The sequence below is a fragment of the Taudactylus pleione genome, unplaced genomic scaffold (genome assembly GCF_031769625.1).
Source record: "Taudactylus pleione unplaced genomic scaffold, aTauple2 ptg000637l, whole genome shotgun sequence".
Classification (NCBI taxonomy): domain Eukaryota; kingdom Metazoa; phylum Chordata; class Amphibia; order Anura; family Myobatrachidae; genus Taudactylus; species Taudactylus pleione.
In genome coordinates, this window is record NW_028285039.1 from 5579465 (window position 1) to 5601327 (window position 21863).

Genomic DNA, 21863 nt, shown 5'->3' on the forward strand with positions numbered 1-21863 from the left:
GTACCTGAGGGAAGGAGGTTTCCAGCACGCCCTTGGCCAGAGGCGGATTTAGATTTTATGGGGCCCTAAGCAATACTCCGATTTGGGGCCCCCCTTCCTCAAACAATCCATAACACAATATTTTTTTCCCTAATTTATTCCCCCTACATTATTTTACGTTTTTCCTCCTTATATTCAACTTTTTAAAACTTTATCAGTTCACGACTATCCTGCCAAAATCAGGACAGTTGGGAGCAGCAGTGGTTCCTACTCTCTTGCATGAGGGTGGCTGCCACTATTGCTGGTCCAGTCGGTCAGGCCCCGGCACCTGCACAATGGAACTGGCTGGCACCGGGAACGGCGTAAGTGCACAAGCGGCGGTGGCACCGCACTTGCACAAATCACCGGCTTCTATGGACTGCTTTGGCTGCAGACCCTAAAAGCCGTGTTGGGCTGCCTGAAAGGCAGAGCAGCGACTTCCACCAGAAGCAACTCTCTACTAATTGCAGTCTGAACTGGCAGCCCCAGGGGGAGAAAACACCTACCCTGGGGCTGTCTGTCCTGGGTGTGATTGGTAGGTAGCAAATGCAATGGGAAGCCGCTGCCAGTCACAGTGTACCCAGTGCAGCTGTTCAGCCCCTAGGTAAAATCTGCCACTGGTTGGGAAGTAGTTGCAATTTATCCTGCCTTTCTACTATATTTCCTAAACTCACAGACTTTTATTATGGGATCTGGTTCACTTGCATTTACTGAAAGAAGGCAATCATTTGGCTTTTTAATCAATTATTCAATCATTTAATTTAATTAATTTATTTATTTATTATGTGGGTGAGGGCAGACAGCAGTTGGGACAGTGCTGGGGGCAGGTAACAGTTGAGGTAGACTGGGTTAAGGGCAAGCAGCAGTTGGGGTAGAGCCGGGGGTAAAGGCATAGAGAATTTGGGTTAGAGCTGGAGATAGATGGCAGTAAGGGCAGTCAGCAGTTGCCACAGTGCAGGGAAGCAAGGAGGGGGCTAGGGGCAGGCAGTGCTCGAGGTAGGGAGGGGGTAAAGGTAGATAGCAGCTGGTCACAGTACTGGTGGGCAAGGTGGGGGATGGGAAAGGCAGTGCTGGGGGTATGGAAGGGGCAGGGGTAGATAGCAGCTGGGGCAGTACCGATAGTAGTAGCAGCAGCTGGCCCATCCTCACCTCCCCTTAGACTATTATTTGCCAAACGGTAGTACCCCCTTCTGGCTGCCCGCCCACCACTCTTCACTGTCATTACCAGCTGGAGGAAGTTACCCCCAGCCCCCCACAGCACCAAACAGCCACCTGCTCACCCCAGCAGCACCAAACGCAGGATTTTCTGGGGAAGGGGGGTTCTATATCTCTCTCTCTATATATAGATAAATAGATAGATCCCCCAAAGGTGTGGTATTCAGGCTCCAATAATAACTCTCCAAACAATGGCGATATAAATCAGAGGGTGCCGCCTGTATGTTGTGAGGGCACCTTGTCAACAGGGGCGCAGAGAGCATTTGAACTCATGAGGGAAAAACAAAGTAAGCAACTTTTCCCCCCTTTTTCTCCAGCAGCAACTTAACTCGCAGTGCACAGTTACACACAATTACCTAGTGATTTTAATATAACTACGGTTATTTAGGTCCGCCAAACATTACTCACATATACAGTACCTCTAACAGGTATCTGTGTGCAGAAGACTAGGTGAATGAGTGTTTTAAGCTCTTCCTCTGCTGCTGATTTCCTGCTGGCTCTGGGTGACCTGGAAACCCAGAATTCCATATTTCCACTTTGAGCTGTGCAGCCCAGAAAACACGGAGTTAAAAACTTCTATTGCAGCAGCAGAATGTGCCAGTCTTGTTTTCCTCTCCCTTGGAGGGAGCTGATCCCACAGGAATGTGGGCAATTCAGGTGAGAGACAACCCCTCTCACCACAATATATATATATATATATATATATTTATTTATTTTTTCCAGTGATCGGGCACTCCTAAGTGGCTTATGCAGAGGAAATAATAAAATAATATCACCACATGATAATGTAACTTGTATTGTGGTCGACTAGTTATTGTGCGGTAACTAGTAAGGGAGAGGTCAACCAACCTATGATTTGGAGTCTTGCAATATCATATGCCGGGGGCTATTTGTCTCCTCCAGCAGCAGTAGCTGTCTGTACCTGGCAGCATCCTCTCGCTGCTCTCTGGTTGCTGCAAATAAACAAAAGAAAACACAATAATGTAATAGAGTAAATTCGGAGCACAGCAACGTAGGGACGTGTTCATAAAGTGGAAATGTGGTATAGGTCATCTTGCCGCAGATATCACCCAGGTGTGGAAAGGAACAATGCTGTGTAAGGTCCTTACATGTATGCTTCCTTGAGTATATGAAGTACATGCAGGTAAAGGTATTTTTTTTTTCTCTTTCCTTCAATTTGTGGTTTTTGTATGATGGAAGGGACTTTCCAGTCAGGATAAATAAAAAAATAGGACAAAGCTGTCATCTTGTTGTATTTCAGCCTGCAGTGATCGCAGTGCTTTCGGCATGGTAGGGTCTACCTCAAGCGCTACGAGCAGCTCTGATGGCTCTCGATGTTACTGATATTGCATACATTTCCTGGAGATGACGTGTGCTGGGAAAGAAAAGGGGGCGCCTTTATACTGGCGTGCGTTCGCTCTGCCGTTGCTCTCTAAGACATAGAGGATATCCTTAAGCGTTATACGTTTATGAAGCTGGCGGACGGAATGCCGACCGCCAGCTTCCAGATTACTTAATCCCGGCGAGGGTTAAATGACAGGCGTCTAAATCTAGACGCCTGTCAATTTACCGATGCCGGGAGACCCGATCGAAGGGATGCCGGGGACAGCCGCGGGGGGGGGGGGGGAGGGACAAGGTTTAGGGCTCCCAGGGGGGACTTAGGGTTAGGCACCCCCCCGGGAGGTTAGGGGGAGGGAGGGTTAGGCACCCCCGTGGGGAGGTTAGGGTTAGGCACCCCTCCAGGGGACTTAAGTTTAGGCGGCGGGGAAGGGGGGGTTAGGTTTAGGCACTTAGAGGGGGGATTAGGGTTAGGCACAGGGGGGGAGGTTAGGGTTAGGCATCCTAAAGGAGGGTTAGGGTTAGGGGGTAAAATTAGGTTAGTTTATACTTACCTGGAGACGATCGGGATTTCCACCTCTGTCGGGCTGCCGCTGCCAGCGGTCAATCATACCGATTCCCCTTAAGCCTTGTCGTGCGATCACAGAATTTGCATACCCTGCCCCTGACGGCTGCGAAAGTGCGCTGCGTTGCGTCCGGGTCTGAATCGCCCCCTGTGTCTCTATCAAGGTAAACACACATGCACCTCCTAAATTAGAGACTCAGCCGCGGTCGTGTGTTGTAAACGATGAGTGTTAACACATAACTTAGTGGGCTGTGGGCATCAAACATGGGGGTCTATTCATGTACAACATGAAGTGGCTACTACAAGATTTCACTATATGTTGCATCACATCGATGCGATATATAGTGAAGTTTAGTAGTCATTTATGTATACTTACCTCTCCGACATCTTCGGGTGCTGTCCAGCCCCTCTGCGATCTCCTGTACGCAGTGAGAATACAGATATATTGGGAGCCCGACATGCCTGCTCCTCACTGCGCATGCCCCAGCGTCTGAGAGCAGCAGGTCAGGTCAGACCTTCTTCAAAGAACGCTGGGTAAAGGGGGCATAGCCAGCGCCGGAGCCAGGTGCCAGACAGAGAGCAGGGAAGTATGCAACTTCCCTGCTCTGTTCGTCTTGCAGTACAGATTACACCATCCTCAGATGGCTAATCTGTACCACAGGAGATGAACGGTAAGCTGAGCTTTCTGTTCCTTATGAATCGCACTCACCATACAAAAGTATGGTGATGCGATGCAGGCACAGAACAGGGGTGCCGCTGCAGAAGGAATAACCCTCTCCATGGTAAACTTGCTCCATGAATAGCACAAAGCAGAGAAGAGCCCTGATTTTAGCTAAACAGCGCTCCTCTCTGCTTCATGAATAGACCCCATGATTACATGTCCCAGAGTGCTCCACATTGTTTACAAAATGAATTGATGGCGCTGCAATAAATATAGTGTAAATCGGGGAAACAGTTTGGTGTACACAAAACTGGCAATAATCACACTTAGCTACATATCCCAGAGTGCACCTCATTGTTTACATAGCATAACACCACATACAGTGTAGACTGGGAGAGTTGAAACACTGCGGGATGGATATAAACAATTATTCCCCCATTCTTTTATCAATAAATTAATACTAAAAGGTGAAAAATGCTGGAGTATATATCAGGTAAGTGTTAGATATAAACCACAACAATAGTGTACTATCCCATGAGCATTTCAAAGGGTTTCTGTACAACATCTCTAAAAGTATACACATACAAAGATGCACAAAGATGAATATAAATTGAGCTTCTTCAAAGCTAATAGTGTGATGATAAGAAAAAGGCAGTACTAATATTGTTGCAGCCCAGCCACTCCTTTTTTCCTATGTGTGTATTTAAGGTACATTTGAATGTGAGACCCCTTCTCTTGGGCTAGCACTCCTCCTACCTGCCCCAGGTGATTTTAATTGGTATGGGTCCTTGCATTTCAGTACACACATCTAATGGGCCCTATAAAGGTAAGCTCTAGATAAATTAATTAGTGTGTCAGTGTAAGAGATGTGGGGGGGGGTCCCCCGGATTTGAAGTGCTTCCTCGGCTGCGGTGTCGGTGTACTCGGATATTTACCTCCCAGCCTCTCACCTTCAGGCCGCCGAGGGCGCTCCCGTCGACCCTCCTGGAACACAGGTCAGACGCGGACAGTCGCGAATTGGGTTTCCACTCCTGGCCCTAGAAAAGAACAAGGTGCTGAGGCGGGGTGACCTCCACTGGGATCAGTGGATGGTCATCATTGGCACTTTAGGCCTCAGACTGGCTACACCTACGTGCCAAGCACAAGGGTGTACCCCGAACGAAAACGCCCGACAGGGAAAAGGTGACGCACGACACAAACAGCACACAAAACAGTTTACGCTCACGGAAAATAATCTTGTCCCTTTGCTGGACGAGTCCTGATCTCAGCACCTGTAGATGAACACAACAGCAAGAGCCCAGCACTGGACCCGATACAATAACAGATGCCTTACCACTGCCTACCTTTGATGGGGGCCTGACTGTGGGAGATACAGCGACTTACCAACAGCCTACCTTTAATGGGGGCCTGACTGCGGGGGAGAACGTCCTGGTCCCAGCCCGGTCTACCTTCGATGGGGCCTGACCGCCTGACCAAATTCCACGATGCTTCTAAGGCCTTCCGCCCTTACGTACTTGTGGCCTAGCCTGACCTGCCCTCGTCCAAGGCCTAGCGCCGAACTACAAAGATCACGGACTAATGCCGACAGCAACAGCTCCTACGGCCTAGCGCCGAATTACAATGACCATGGCCTAGTGCCGAATTACAATGACACACGGCCTAGCGCCGAATTACAATGACCCACGGCCTAGCGCCGACCTTACCATGACACATGGAATAGTGCCGAATTACAATGACCCACGGCCTAGCGCCGACTTTACCATGACACATGGAATAGTGCCGAATTACAATGACCCACGGCCTAGCGCCGACTTTACCATGACACACGGCCTAGTGCCGAATTACAATGACACATGGCCTAGCGTTGAATTACAATGACCCACGGCCTAGCGCTGACTTTACCAAAACACATGGCCTAGCGCAGAATTACTATAACCCATGGCCTAGGGCCAACTTTACCATGACACACAGCCTAGCGCCGAGTTACAATGACCCACGGCCTAGCGCCGACTTTACCATGACACATGGCCTAGTACCGAACCCTGGTGGTCTAGGGAGGTATGAGGGACTTACCAGTCCTGGGACCTTTGGCTGAGCCGAGCCTGCTTCCACGAGTCTTCACCTGGGCAGCAGTGGCCGGGGATAGCTCTTTTTCAAGGTCCACCACTGCCCCAGGGCTTCCGGCGTCTTCTGCGGCTCCACTCCTTGTGGGTGTCGGTCGGCAACTCTTCACCCGGCGGGCGGCGGCCTGTGCAAGCTCTTTTTCAATGGCCGCCACCCTGCGGGACTTCCGGTGTCTTCTTCCTGCTTCTATCTTCAGGAGCTCTTCACCGCTCCATCCCGACCGTCGAACTTGTTCTGCCGTCCTCGCGCCAGCTAATTCAAGCCGGCTCCAGGGGGTGGGGTGATGACGCGGCCATCCCCTGTTGGCTGCCGATCTGTGAGCCCTGATTGGTTCACAGTCGGCGCCAAATTCAAAGGGGCGCGTGCTGATTGGCTGAGTCTGAATACACTAGGATTCAGACTTGCCATCACGCACGTGGAGCAGCGGCGGCAATCCACCACTACCTCCACGCCGCTGCGCCGGATGGGGGCGGGATCACGACCGATCCCGGCACGCCGCCCGGCGTGCTGCTGGGCCCCGCCACACCCTTAAGCGGGGCTGGGATCCCTCCGGATCCCACCCCACTCTGATGCCCGGGGCTCCCTCCGACCCAAGGCACCCCCACCCCCCAGGCGTGGAAGGTGAGGATGCCTAGTAGCAGGGTGAGTGACCGCACTGGTACACTCAGTCCTGCTACATCAGTATTAGGTTCATCGTGACATGGTAGGTGGGCAAATATCTTTGGCCAAACATGTACTAAGAAACCTTACTTTTAAAACCATATTAATTGTTGCAGTTGATAGACTTTTGATCATTTGAATTCTTAGTGCTTATAGTGTGTACTTGCTCCTCCCCCCTTCTTTTTTGCTGTATAACTACAGGTCTCAGCATGGTAGCACCTATTAGCATGTTTAATATCAGGATGTGCAGTCCAGTCCCTCCTTTTTTACATATGCAAGTAGTAAGATTGCGGTGACTAGCAGGATGTACACTGCAAGGTTAGTACATCCCGGCCTAAATCTATTCAAGCCCTGTATAGATTGGTTGTGTTTTCTTTAATATGTAGTGAAAAGGGATGATTCACATTTCTCTTGGTGATGTTACGGACATGTTCAGCCAGTCTATCTTTCAGTGGACTTTTGGTCTACCCTATATAGAGTAGCCCGCATGTGCATTCGATGGCGTACACTACATAGCAGATATGACGTGATAAATTCTGTAATATTCATTTTCCTCTCATTCATCTCAAATTCAGTGATTTTGGATTGCAGGCTACTGCATGACCTGCACATCTTACAGTCCCCGCACCTAAAAGATCCTTTATTCCTGAAAAGGAAATTACTATTCTCTTTCTGTAACACACTTGACACTATTTGGTTCTTTATAGTGGGGTCTTTCCTGTATATAAACCTCGGTTTGTTGGGCAATATTTTATTAAGAATCTCAATAAGAGATGTCACAATACTTTTGATGAAACTTTAAAGTTTTTCTATAGTGTTTATTGTATTGCGTATTGAAAGCTAACTGAAAATTTTAATTATTTCCACTGTTAGTATTCTTTTCTTTCAATAGAACCTACTTCTTCCACAATAACAGGGTATGCTGGTGTAACCCTTTTTTTTTTTACCATGCCATTTGCTTGATTTTTATATATTGTGTCATCTGAACAATTACGTTGTACCCTTTATAGTTGCCCCTATATTATTCAGCCACTGTGGTAAGTGATTACTACTTGTGTCAATGGGTTCAGTATGATTTACCGCCGGCCGCAGCGGCTGCCCAGCAGGGGTGAAAATCCCGATCGTCCAAGGTAAGTATTTCCTAACCATATTCTACCCCCTAACCCTAACCCTCCCTTAGGGGTGCCTAACCCTAACCTCCCCCCAAGTGCCTAACCCTAACCCCCCTTCCCCGCCGCTTAAACCTAAGTCCCCCGGGGGGTGGGTAACCCTAACCTCCCCCTGGGGGTGCCTAACCCTAATCCCCCCTTCCCCTAGCCTAACTCTAACCTCCCGGAGGGGTGCCTGACCCTAATTCCCCCTTCCCCTAGCCTCCCGGGGGAGGTGCCTAACCCTAAGTCCCCCCAGGAGCCCTAAACCTAACCCTCCCCCCGACGGCTGTCTGCGCCCAGCTTACCTTCGATCGGTAAGCCGGGTGTCGGGCTCCCGGCGTAGGTAAAATGACAGGCGTCGGGATTTCGACGCCTGTCATTTAACCCTTGCCGGGATTAGACAGTCGGGAAGCCGGCGGCCGGGATTCCATCTGTCGGCTTCCCGACTACTTCCCGAATCAGTACAGCTTAACGACCGACCAGGTTGATGGTCGCGATGGTGATCACCATCGCGACCATCCAGGTTTACGACCAGACCCTAGGGTAGGGTCTGGGCACTCGTAAGCCCCAGGGAGCCTTCTGCTCTGGTGGAGCAGGAAGCTCCCTACTGACATCACTGATGATGTCAGTGCAGCCACCCACAAACGGTAGGCGTTCGTAAAGGAACGCCTTCGTTTTGGAAACCACTCCCCTGGCCCGCCTACCAAATGGGGGCAGCTGTTGATCAACATCGACAGCCGCCCCTTTGGTAACGAGCTCCTGAGCGACAGAGTTTCTCTGTCGCTCCGGGGCTTGCGCACGCACAGTGCGGCCGCTGCACGTGCGCAGGCCAAACCATCGAGTCAATTACGAGCGCATCGGCGCTCGCGACCGACTGTGAATGAGGTCCTATGTCTCTTTAATATGGGATCAAATATTTAAAAAATTTTATGAATATTGAATGAACTGAATCTATAGATTGTATAACTATAGATTGTAAGCTTGCGAGCAGGGCCCTCTTGCATTCATGTATGTCTTTTACGTATGTCTTTTATGTATGTATGTATGTATGTATTTACAACCCAGTAAAATGTTAATGTTGATACAAATTGTAAAGCGCAACGTAATTTGCTGCGCTATATAAGAAACTGTGAATAAATAATAAATAATCTAACCACATTTCAATTAGGGATGTGCAGGCTCGGATAGGTTCGAGTTTGCACGTGGAGTTCGGATTTTTCCCTCCAAAAAAACGGAACTCAGAACGAGGCAAAACGTCATCTTACATGGACGAACATCATCATTCCTGGTCTTTTGTCCAGGAATGATGATGTTCGTCCATGTAAGATGACGTTTTGCCTCGTTCTGAGTTCCGTTTTTTTGGAGGGAAAAATCCGAACTCCACGTGCAAACTCGAACCTATCCGAGCCTGCACATCCCTAATTTCAATATTTGATCCCATATTAAAGAGAAATACTCTATTATTAATTAACGGATCCTAATATTGCATGAGATATAATCAACCAAAAGAGAGGATAAGAGAAGATATAATGGTCTAGTGCACTAATGGGTCATGATGATACATATTATAATGATATATATCCGAAGGGTAGAAAATAACTTTTATTAATAATTTTATTAAAATATGTAGTGTTTAGACTTGTGGCGAAATATATTTAAAACAATGATCTATATAAAGAAAAAGATAGATAGTAAAATGTGAGGAAAAAGTATAAATACAAATAGTGTAGTTAAAACACTTACTGCTACTGCCGGTGGTTTAAATTCTATTATCATAAATAGTAATACTAGTGTAGTAGTTATGTATATCTCAGTAGGTGTCCAATTGAGTCTGTTATAGATACTTTCTTTTGGTTATATCCAAGTTATTCGTGACATCATCAGAGCTGTTACATAATAATTAGTTTCATCTTCAATTGTAACAGAATGGATGTTAGTAAATAGCTATTTTATGTGATGTCTTATGATATTCGTATTTCAAAATAGTCTGAAATTTAGAAAGACAATGGTCTTCTAAGGAACGTCAGCGCAGTCACCCTTATAATATCAAAGGACTGCAGGCATACCATACATGTATAATTCATATAGTGGGTATGGTAACCACGCTGTGTATTACATGTACTGTATATATTTGTATCCATTTACACTGAGAGGAAGAGGTGACCGTTGCCAGGAGGCAAAGATAGGAATAGGGTCAGCTAGTTAGAACCTGCCAGTGTCTCCAAAACATTGAGCAAGTGACACCGCCCTCAAAGCCCGCAACATCCACAATCCCCACGGCCCCGGCTCCACACAAATACCTGCAAAAAAAGCTATAAACACATAGTAGTTAATACCACAATCTCTAATTTCAGTTTTTCTTCACAGCATTGCCTGGAGATCATATTATTTTATTATTTTTATCCTTTATTTTTTATCTTAATTTTACTTTTTATTATTTTTACTCCATTTTATCATTTTCATATCTTTTATTTTCTCAGATCCATAGTTGTTACATTTTACTCATTATACAAGTGCTCTTTTTTAACGGTCGTCAGTGAGTTAGTTCAAGTTTACATTTTCTACTTTAGTGGAAAATTAAGGGAATTGTACTTACATCTTATAAGGATTCCATTTTTTGGTTTCTTTAAGTTCCCATTTTATGGTATCAACATGAACATATATACCTGAGTGCATGTATATATGTGTATATATCATGTGTAGGTAAGCTGTGGTACTCCAGCCAGGGGCAAAACTATGGGAGACAATGGCGGCGGCTGCCGCTGGGCGCCAGCACTGAAGGGGCGCCTCCTCCATTGCCTACAATATATTCACCCCACTTGGGGTTGTAACTCAGGACCATCTCTTCCATTGGGCTTGTTGGGCAGTTGCCCAAGGGCCCGAAGCTTGTAGGGCCCCGCCAACCCACCCCCTGCAGCTGCGGCCAGTTGGTAAATTTGTGATATTTTATAAGCCGGCCGCCGTGCACTGTATTCTGATCTAATCTCCCCCACACCAACCCCCCCGGTGATAAGTACTCACCTCAGTCCCATTTTCACTTCATTCGCCGGCTTCAGACCAGTCTCTCTGCATGTGTGGGAGTTCTGATGGGCATGCAGGAGGGTTCAATTTTATTGACCATTTAAATTTTATTCCCATGAATGGGTGGGTAGGGGTCCTAGTGCATTGCTTTGCCCAGGGCCCACACTGCTGTTAAGACAAACCTGCTGTAACTATGTACCTGGATTGTACCATCACGGCTGCCCAATACACGGCACCTCTTCCCGGCACTTGAGAAGCCACCATACACTAGTGAAGAGCTCCATGTCCGCTGCCTCCTCCGTCTATCATAGCCTGTCCCTATTCATTGGTGTTGCTGCTCTTCAGCAGCTTCTTATGTCAGTGTGACACGTCCGATGCCCCCCTCACCCACAACTGTCCGTTTCACTTCTCCTTGGCGGCAGCCTTAGCCTCAGACCCATGCAGCACTCGGCACACCCCCTCACCAACAACTCCCCATCCCACTCCTCCCTAGCGATAGTCCTATCTGTGAACCCGTGCAACAGTCCAGGTGCCCCCCTCACCCACAACTCCCCATCCCACTCCTCCCTAGCGGCAGCTCTAACTGTGAGACGTACAGCAGAATCCTCAGTGGCTGGCCCGAGTATAAGTGTGGCTGCAGATCTTCTTCCAGGAGCTGGATGCCAACAAGGATACACCGGACGGAGCTGTGGGTAAGAAGGCATTGGGAGATGGGGGCCTGGGGCACCAGAAACTGAGTCTGTGGGGCAGATGTTTGGTGGACCAACTTCCTGGCATGTCATGCAGTCGGCTGTAGACTAGGCATTTTGTGATTTGTAGTCCCACCACCGTGACAGTTTTACAGTATCTTGACTCAGTCTTCAAAGCCACCAAATCAGGTGGTTTTCCCCTCCATCAGGGGTATCAGGAGGGCTCCCCTCCCTACATCAGGTAGCTTTTGACAGGAGGACTCTGAGCCTCATGCGAATTGCACCATACAGGTCACTATCTTGTCTGTGACTAATGCATACATGTGTCCTCATACATCTATGCTCCATGCGCTATAAGTTGCGTGACACCAAACGTGTGAGCACAGAGTAATTTGGTAGCGCTGAGCTCTGGGTTTGGCTGGGAGGTGTAGTTCCACAGCAGCTGGAGTACCACAGCTTACCTACACATGATATATATACACATACTGTATATACATGCGCACACACACAGTTTATGCCATCATTAAGTAGTATACAGTATTATTAGGCTTTAGACCCGATAATTAGCATTTCTTAGCGCCGCTATTCACGGCAATAAGAAATTAACATTAGCTCGAATGTACTAAAAATCACATGCATGGAGAGAGGCTTTGAAAAGAGCTCATCCCTGCGATGTGTAAAGAAGTTAAATAATTGCAGAAGCAGCTATTTAAATTCTATATCATAATGCAGGGCTGTACTGTGCATGTGTGGTCTGCTGACTACGCATGTACAGCGGCCTTTGCCAGAGAGGGTCCAGGAGGAACCCACTACCTATCATTTTTGCAAAATGTAGCCCATAAGCTATTATAGGGTAACGCCATCTTGAGATGGCATTATCCTATCGGGGACAATCTTGGTTAATCTGGCAGCAAAGCAGTTTCCATAGAAACCCATGTGGGCTGCAGCTGCACATGGAGGTAAAGCAGCACATATCGGCTGCAGTCACTCCATGGTACATTTGGGGGATACTTCATTTTTTGGGCTATTACTCAGAAACTGGTGTTTTCGGGGAATATCCTACATATATTACTTACAAGTAGGCTCTTAAATGAGCTAACAAAATCTATTTACCTAGGAGATCCTGTTGACCAGATCCACAAGGTTCCTACTGACACTAGTGATCCCGCACTGATTTCCTTTCTCCCCTTGTTGCTAGGCCTGTTTCAAGCAGTCCTGGTTCGGATCAATGCCTCTCCTTTGTGAACATTCAATTCACTTGATTGTATTATTTGAGGGATATTAGTTGGCAGATCTGGCAGCTATACTCAGACAGCACATTGCAGGGAGGTCAGGCTCTGATAATAATGATGGAAATTACATTGGCACTGATTATTAAGTGAGCAGCCAGCAGCTCGTTATCTGGAACCTTGTCTCCGCTAGAATTGGACAGTGGTCACCAGGAGCTGTGCCCTGTCATCAGAGTGATGCCTTCATGTTGCTTGGAGCTAATTGCCTCCATGAGATAATAACCCCTCTTTATTGATTGTTTCAGGTAATGTCCCCAATCCCCATCTCTACACCCCTTCAGGTCATACCCTCCTTGCATTCTGTATAATTTGCCACATTTGCATCTATACTACAAGGCATTAAATCTTGCCCCTTGGTCCACCCCCACTTCTCCCCTCTACTGTTCACAGTTTCCCATTCTTCCTTGTCAACACCCCTACTGTTCTGCCACTATTACTACAGTATCATCTTCCTCAGTTTCCCCTGAGGACCATTAAGTCCATTGTCCCACCTACCCCTAATTTATCTTACCCCTCCTTCTACATTTTAAATTTTTACAGGCAGGGACTTCATTAATTTGACCTATACAACACCGATAGCCAAGTTATAAGCAAAAATTAATATATGTATGATGAGGGGGATGGGTATCAGTTAAACTGTTTAAAAAATTGTTTATAACTGGTATTTTAATGTAAGAATACAAAAAAACAACTTTTTTTTTTTAAAAGTTGCCATTATTTAGAATACACCTTTAAAAGTTCTACTACAAGTTACTTAAATAATATATTAAAGAGCGTACATAAACTTACTTTACTAATGAGATCATATGATTGATAGATAAAGACAGTAAATACTTTTAAAGTTGTAGTTATTTTACAGGTCTGTGACTCAAAGTTATGCTATGTTTACCAGCTGCCAGGAGATTACAGTTAGTAGGAAGGTGCAGTCCCCTATGCTATCCATTACATCTTTTGTTCCTGTTTTTGTATTGAGAAACTTCTTATATAACAATCACTACTTAAAAATGTAATATTTCTAAAGCAATAATTTAACCACATTAGGTCGAAGTACTGGGTGTATCGTTTAGTGACTGTTAAAGACAAAGAAGAAATGGTTTTATTCGCAATTCTATTCCTCCAAAAGTTACAGAACACTGGCGGTCAAGGTAATATTTGAGCACGGTAATTCCAGTGTGCCAAAGCACTGCTATTTTTACTCACAATTATGAGCATGTATGATATACACTCTGTAGGTCAATATGTAAGGATAAAATAAATACAGAACCAGCACACCAACTCCACTTTCTTTAAGTTTCTAGATTAAAACACATAAACTTGCTGTACATGTGACAGTGTCCTGGTATTACATCTCACAGAACAGCAAATAGAGGTGCACACCGCCAATTCTACATTCTCTTAGCAGCTCATTTGACTAGACGCTTTGCATGGCATTTATTTACTTTTTGGTCTGTTCACAAAATATTTGTAAATTGATAAAATCATATTTGGACACATTGGGCCTGATTCAGAGGTGCACACAGTGTTGGTGGTGTACGCAAGCGGCCAATGTTTTATGTCTGCACATGCATCCGAGTAGCACTGCGCATGCGTTTTGATGGTTAGCACTGAGACGCAGAGCAAATTTGGACGCAGGGAGAGTGAATTTGAGAGGGTGTTCCTTGGAGGCAACTGGGTGGTTTCAGACGTGGTCGTGTCTCTGGCAGCGGCCACATCTAAAGATGCAGTGGCGCTGACAAAGGAAGCCATTTTCAGATGGTGCCCCAATGGTACATTAGCGCCGCTGGCAGTGGGCGTTTCAGTAGGTCATAGCGTTATTATAAAGGCGAGGCTGCGGCTGTGTGCTCCTCTGAATCAGGCCAACTGTACTTTAATAAGACTATATTTTTCTCTTTTCAAATAATGATCATCTGAGTAATCAAAACGGTTATTTTATTTTTAGCATCATAATACTTTACATGGATTTATGTACACTAACTTTCTTTACAAATCTGATTGCACAGAGTAAAAGGTGTTATATTGAAAGCAGAGACCAAAGTACTGCCACCTTCAAGGTGTTGTACAATGTGGTTATCTTGTGTAACTAAAAATCTGTATGTAATCCTGCTAATACAGAGGCCTTTCAATAGTCCCAATTTTGTCAGTACTGTAAAGATTTACGGTCCTATGTATCAAGCTGTTTTTTACATCATTTTATGTAGAAACTGCAGTTTCTGCATAATTTTATGTGTTGCAGCTATATACTAATGGCACAGTGCAGGTGATTTCACACAAATGTCTGGCAAAGTGCTAATTAGCACTGTAGATTGCAGTCCCCATTATTATCAATGTTGACTACGATCTGACTCCTATGTACCAACAGGGCCGGCAACAGAAATAATGAGGCCAGGTACACATATTTTTTTTAGGGCTCCCTATCCCTGGGACCCTGGCAGGTACAGGCCAGTCCTTTGAGTGTGTTCCTTACCTACAGTATATGTGTTTTCTCTGCAATGGGGAACCTATGAAAGAATTGTTCCTGCCTGGGTAGATGGCGACTTCATCATTCAGTATTCACTTTAGAGGTCAGGAAAATACCTGTTTGCGCAGGAATATAAGCAATGTCATTGTCATATAGCAGTGTCTCTTTCTAATCCCCCATGTCTCTCTCTCCAGCCTGCAGCATACTTACCTACTTCTTCTGTCTCCTCCATAGGAGAAGCCCTGGGAGGAGAAGGAGGTGGTGCGGCGATGGAGCCGGAAGTTTATCGTCATTAAGCCCCTCCCCATCATGTGAATACCGTTTATTTAAATAGAGGCAGGGCTAAATGACGCAATTCTTAGAATCACATCATTAAGCTCTGTCCTACTCGGGGACCGGCGATCACCGAGAAACTTCTCCCCATTCACCCAACTTCTCTAGGAAGTGGCCAGGATGCGGGAGAAGTGCCTACTCTTCCAGGGGTGCGGGGAATTACCAAAAAAATCGGGATTCTCCCGCAAGTTCCGGGAGAGTAGGCAAGTATGGCCCACACAGTGTCTCTCTCTCTCCAGCCAACAGTCACCCTCCAGCTCCCACAGTCGCCCCCCAGCCCACACACTTACCTTCTTATGGCAGTCAGCTGCGGCTCCTCTGTTCTGTTTCAGCTGTGCCGCGTCACGCTCACTGTGTCCAAATAAACAAAAACATTTTTTCCCATCTACGCTTACATCTAGCTAATCTGTGGGGCTCTGGGGCCGCCTGGAACCTAGGGGCCCAGGATGGCTCTGCCCCTTGTCGTCGCCCCCCCCTCCTTCCCCGTCACCGGGCCTGTGTAACAAACTCCAAAATGCGAAGCTTTTCTGAGTTTGGTCCCGGTAGTTTACACCATCTTCAGATGTTTCCATCTCTCTCTCGCAGCCTCCGCAGGAGAAATCTTTCACAAACGTGGATATAACTCGCAAGAACAGCGTGTTCCTGCGAGTTTCCCTTAGTACATAGCGGGGATATTTTCATTAAAAATTAAAATATCCCCTGGATAAAAATATCAGCAGTTCTGCGATTATTAGTACACAGACCCCTTTATTACCTTTTAAAAAAAACAATTATCCCAAGGATATAAGAAAGGTCTCTCCGATACCTGCTACTGTCCCTATATTTTCATAGCAGCCCCATAGGCTTTGTCGGGACAGGGCCTTTTCACAAGCTCTATCCCACACTGCTGTTAAGACAACCCTAGCTGGGGGAAGTGCTGTGAGGTGGTATTGTATATTGATTTCTATATAAATCACTAGAAGAGTCTCTGTCAGACATGGCTGGTAGGTGATGTATTCGATTATAGTTTAGATATAATGATTTTTCATATATATATATATTTTTCATACACATTTAAATTGCTACCACATTAGATAAACCACGTCCATTTGCTTATTCTATGGGGCACATTAAATTGGCAGCGAGGTTTTGCCCGTGAAAAAATACGTGGACCTCACAACCAATTTTGAATTCTCGCAGGTATGCGTGCTCCCAATACCTGCAGGATCCAATTCCACAAAAATTGGATGTAGGTATTTTAGTGGCCAAAGACCACGGGGGAGGGGGAGAAAAAAATAAAAGTCACCCGTTCCAGACGCTCCTCTCTCTGCTGTGCCCGGGTGCTGCCTGCTCCACACTCCGGACTAGCTGCTCCAGCCCACAGGTAAGTGACTGCACACTGACACAGGGATTATTATTATCCTTTATTTATATGGCGCCACAAAGGTTCCGCAGCGCCTTACACGGTACATAAATGAGCACATAAGAAAAACAGTTAATAGTAATACAAAACAATACAGGACAAGGACATGGTTTATAAACATAGCTGCATAACACAAGCAGCAGGACATGAGCAACCAGGTGCCAGGTGTCATTGTGGGGAGTTAGGAGTAAATTATACTATAAGTAGGGGGAGAAGCACATGAGGGACGAGGGTCCTGCTCGTGAGAGCTTACATTCTAAAGGGGAGGGGTAGATAGACAGGGGTGACACAGATGGGGTAGATAGTGAAGGAGCATGGAGCAGTGGGTTAGGATACGTGCTGCGGAATGTGTGTGTATAAGATGACCTGATGTTATGTCAAAATTAAGTCCTTCATTCATATATCTCTATGACAGAAAATAGATTTTGATTACGTGTTGTGTACATGAGAGGTGTCTAAAATGAAGTTGTAGCACTTTAATTATTGTGTTACATTTTAGCATATAAATACATTCAGATAAAAATGGATATATTATGGGACTGTCCCGCCATCCTAATACAGTAGTGACTACTTTAGTCCCAGATGCTGGGTGCTGGGATCACACACACTGATGGAGGGTTACACACAGTGGCAGGGGGAGTCACACGCACTGATGGGGGGCAGAGGCGTCACTAGGGTTGGTGTCACCTGGTGCTGTAATGCATGGTGACACCCCCCCCTCCACCCAAAAAAAAAAAATTGAGACCAAGATGCGCAGCGCCGCAAACTTCTCCCCCTTACCTGTCCAGCATTCACACTGTGCTCCTCCCAGGATGCCGGGCGCATCCGGCGGGCGTAATGATGCCACGCCCGGTATTCTGGGTAGCAGTGCTTAAAGTGGTCCTAGAGACGTGGTGGAACGACCGCCCCATCCTCAGCAATTTATCAATAAAAGGACAGCATGCGCCTAAGGCACATGGTGCAAAAAAGGGGCGTGATCTCGAAAGAAAATGGCATGTTCATACAATACTATCCCCAATTCAAATTACAACGCACAGTAGCACAATCTTATTCACATTACACCGCACATAGTGCCCCTTATTCACATTGCACCATAAATTAGTGTCCCTTATTTATGTTACGACACACAGTAGTGCCCCTTTTACACAATGCCCACAGTAGTGCCCTTTTTACATAATGCCCACATTAGTGACCCTTATACACAATGCCCATAGTAGTGCCCCTTAAACAATGCCCCCAGTAGTAGTGCCCCTTATGCAATGCCCCCTGTAGCTCTGCCCATTTAAGCAGTTCCCCCTTAAGTAGTGCCGCTTTATGCAATGTACCCTGCAGCTGTGCCCAATATGCAATGCCCCCTGTATTATAGCCCATCATGCAATGCCTCCTGTATTAGACCCCCATATACTGTGCCCCCACTAGTGCCCTTACACAGTGGCCCCAGTAGCATCCCTTATGCAGTGCCCCTTATACAGTACCCCAGTATCGCCCCTTATGCAATGCCCCTTATATAGTACCCCCAGTAGCACCCTTTATATAATACCCCCAGGAGCTCCCCTTATGCAGCGTCCCCAGACAGTAATGCCCCTTATGCTGTGCCCCCAGTAGTACCCTTATACTGTGCCCTCTATACACTATCCCCAGTAGTGCCAATATGCAGTGGCCCCAGTAACGCTGCTTATGCTGTGCCCCCACCCCTGTACAGTACTACTTACCTTCCTTTACGAAGTCCAGGCTGGCTTGTCCGGGCGGCGTGCACACACCTCCTTCTTCTCCTTCCCAGAATGGAAAGGTATATTTCCCCTTCAGCCGGCGTGCCGCGTGCCTGATGACGTCACCGCGGCCAGCGGCCAGAGCCACACACAGGCAAAGAGAGATGCTCTGTGCCTGTGTGTGGCTCTGAACGCCGGCCGCGCCGCAGTGAGAGACTTAAATCACCCGCAGCGGCGGCTGCAGGGCCAGTCTATTTGGGGTCGGCAGGGGGTGTGCGGGCAACGGACGGGTCTGTGGATGGCGTGCGGCCCGCATGTGTGTGTGTTGCTCTTTTTGGTGTCACCCTCTTGAAGGGTTGAAGGGTGACACCCGATGCGGGCCGCACCCCCCGCACCCCCCTAGTGACGCCACTGATGGGGGGTCACAGTGACAGGAGGGTCACACACAGGGACCTCACACACACTGATCTGCAACACAGGAATCTCACTGTGCGCTGTGGAAGTTGTCAGAGGAAGACTGAACCACTTCAGCATGTCGGGGATGTTCCTCCAGATGACAGCGCTGCCAGAAGTTAAGTAATTACTGGACTAATTAAGCTAATTGGGGGGGGCATAGGCAAACGCAGGAGGGCTTACGGTTGCCTGGAAACCCCCCTCCCCACCCACACCATAACCACTATAACAACAGTATATAATTAAATTTTACCATGAAATAATTAACACAACTAGTAATGATTACACCTTTGTACCAACTAGGAGATCTGGAAAATGTGCACTATTAGGGGTGCACTACTATAGACCATCTATAGGAATAATTATTAATAGTGTGTAACATCCGCTATCCAGTGCACAAGAAAATAAATGTGTACATATATGTCCAGGGCAGTGCTAGGATCTACTGCGGCTCCCCCAAACTCCCAGATTTGCTCCACCGCTCTGGAATGATGCCCACATTTGAAATAAAAGCATTCAGCTCAGGCTGGTTTGCCCTACTGCCACGTCTAATGGGTTAACTATGTTTCTGACCCTGTATGTCGGAATTATGACCTACACTGCATTTTGTATGACGCATATTATAGCTGTTTAGGTGTTAATGATGCCCTCTTCATGGACTGGCTAAACTCGCTCTAAAATCAACCATTTGGAAACCCCCTTCTAGAAATCCTGCGTTTGCCACTGGGTGGGGGGCGAGGTTTGTAAGCTAGTCCATCCAATTTTTCCTAAAAATAATTATATTAGCAAAATTAGGCTTGCTCTGAATCTACAAGAAAAACAAAATGAGCGCTCACACCCTAATAGATAAATCTCTCACCCGATTGAACACCATTACCGGGGATTTTCCCGCAGGTGCGAGGTTTTTGATAAATTCACACCTGCTGTAATTGAATTATGCCCCTAAGTATAACAATCTTTTTTTATTATTTTTTATAAATACAATTTAACATAAATGAAGCATTATAAACAGACAGCAGCAGCAGCCCCCCAATACAAATATTTATATAAAAATAAAATACTTTGGACAACACAGGCCATGAATATATTGCAGCTATAATAAGCATAGTGTTTTGACAAACTCACGATAATGCCCCAGTTGTCATGGCCCTTTATCTCTTCTCTATGTTTATACAGCAGCTGGTGCCCTGAATCTCCCAGATACATCATGACAATCACACCGTGATATTACAAGTGTGAGCCCTGGTTGCTGTGTGTATGCTGATCATGCTTCAGAAAGGGGGAGGCGGGGGAACCACCATCTGTGTCATGTGCCCCACTATTCTTGTGTTTATAGGAGCACTCTCAGAGAAGGTCTATTACCTGTACACCCGTACAGTCATGTAGTGCAGGTCTATTACCTGTATTACAGTAGCGCCGGTTTATTACCTGTATTACAGTAATCACCTGGATGACGTAGCGCTGGAGTGTCAGAGCGGCAGCAGCGGGGACACTGAGTGCTGGGAGATCACGGGGCAGAGGCTCAGCGCGTCCCCTTTAAGGCACCGGCCCGGAAGCCCCTATAACACAGTACTGTACAGCGGTCGCCTCGGGTTACCCCTTACCCCGGGCGCTGTCACCGTGCAGTATCGGAGTCCGATCACACCGGCCCAGCTTATCTACACGGTGTTAGGGGACATGGAAAATCCCGCACGGGCACCGCGTCCTGCAGCTTCCTAGTGCCCGGAGGAGTGTGATTGCGCTGCCCGCAGCAGGCTCGGTGGTGACTGGCACCAGTGGATACCACGTGTAGTGAAACCCACTGGCTGGAGGAGCAGTGCTCGGTCCCCGCGGCCAGGGATGCACAGCTGGGCTAGGGACATGCAGCCCGCCCGCTCCCCGGCCGCCGCTGCCGCACACTTGTTGATCGCCCAGAGCAACTTTCCTGGTGTAGAAGCATCTGCGTGCGGCGTGTAGGGGGCATCCCGGCTCACCCCTACCGGTCACACGGACTCCTCGGCGCTACCTCTGGGTGACTTTATGGGGGATATTACCCGCTCCGGAGATGCTGCGGAAGGAGTTACCCCTGCCAGAGGGCTGGGAGGAGGCCAGGGACGTGGATGGCAAAGTCTATTACATTGATCACAGCAACAGGACCACCAGCTGGATAGACCCGAGAGACAGGTATAGTCATAGTGAACCATGGGCACATCGCTGTATGTACAGTCACTGACGACGGCTACTCTCTCTCAGCTGCAATGTATTACCTGCCCACTGGCACTGCCTTACAGATGGGGCACCCAGTCGCTGATTATCTATGCTATAATTGAAAACAGCCGTCATTAGTTATATTATTGCTTTGTGAGCTATATGTGATGTTATTGTTGCTGTCCGTACGGTGTTATATTATACTTGATGCATAGTTAACAGTATTATGACCGTCAGAGTTACATATTCAGCAGCAGTGAGTTGCTATTTTGACATTAGTTTTTTTAGTGGTTGGAATTAGTTTTAAGTGATATTTTGATTCATATATTTGTTAATTTAGTTTTTTTTATATACTGGTGCTTGATAAGTGACAAAGGTTTGTTCCATATGTGAAAGCTTAACATTTTTAATTCAAATAAACAAAATTTTTGGTCATATAATACTGTACAATGCACACAGAAAAGTTGTAAGAGCCCAGCTTTGACATTTCCGTTCTGAACAATGATATTAAAACGCTTTATTTTACGTTCTATGAATCCAGTATTCGCTTATTTTCGAACCATTACCCATTAATTTTTGCTGCCCATTAG

The 21863-nt window shown here is 46.7% G+C and overlaps 1 protein-coding gene and 1 long non-coding RNA gene across 2 annotated transcripts in view; one reads left to right on the forward strand and one right to left on the reverse strand.

Moving 5' to 3' along the window:
* Positions 1–20701, reverse strand: part of LOC148479109 (uncharacterized) — a 42110-nt gene extending 21409 nt beyond the window's left edge. Inside the window, exons 1-2 of the long non-coding RNA XR_015871992.1 lie at positions 20515–20701; positions 2083–2186 (exon numbers count right to left, since the gene is read on the reverse strand). This is a non-coding gene — a long non-coding RNA (uncharacterized LOC148479109). The remainder of the gene's footprint in view (positions 1–2082; positions 2187–20514) is intronic.
* Positions 20441–21863, forward strand: part of WWC1 (WW and C2 domain containing 1) — a 288584-nt gene continuing 287161 nt past the window's right edge. Inside the window, exon 1 of the mRNA XM_088454941.1 lies at positions 20441–21249. Within this exon, the coding sequence (XP_088311067.1) occupies positions 21131–21249 (119 nt within the window). The 5' untranslated portion in view covers positions 20441–21130. The remainder of the gene's footprint in view (positions 21250–21863) is intronic.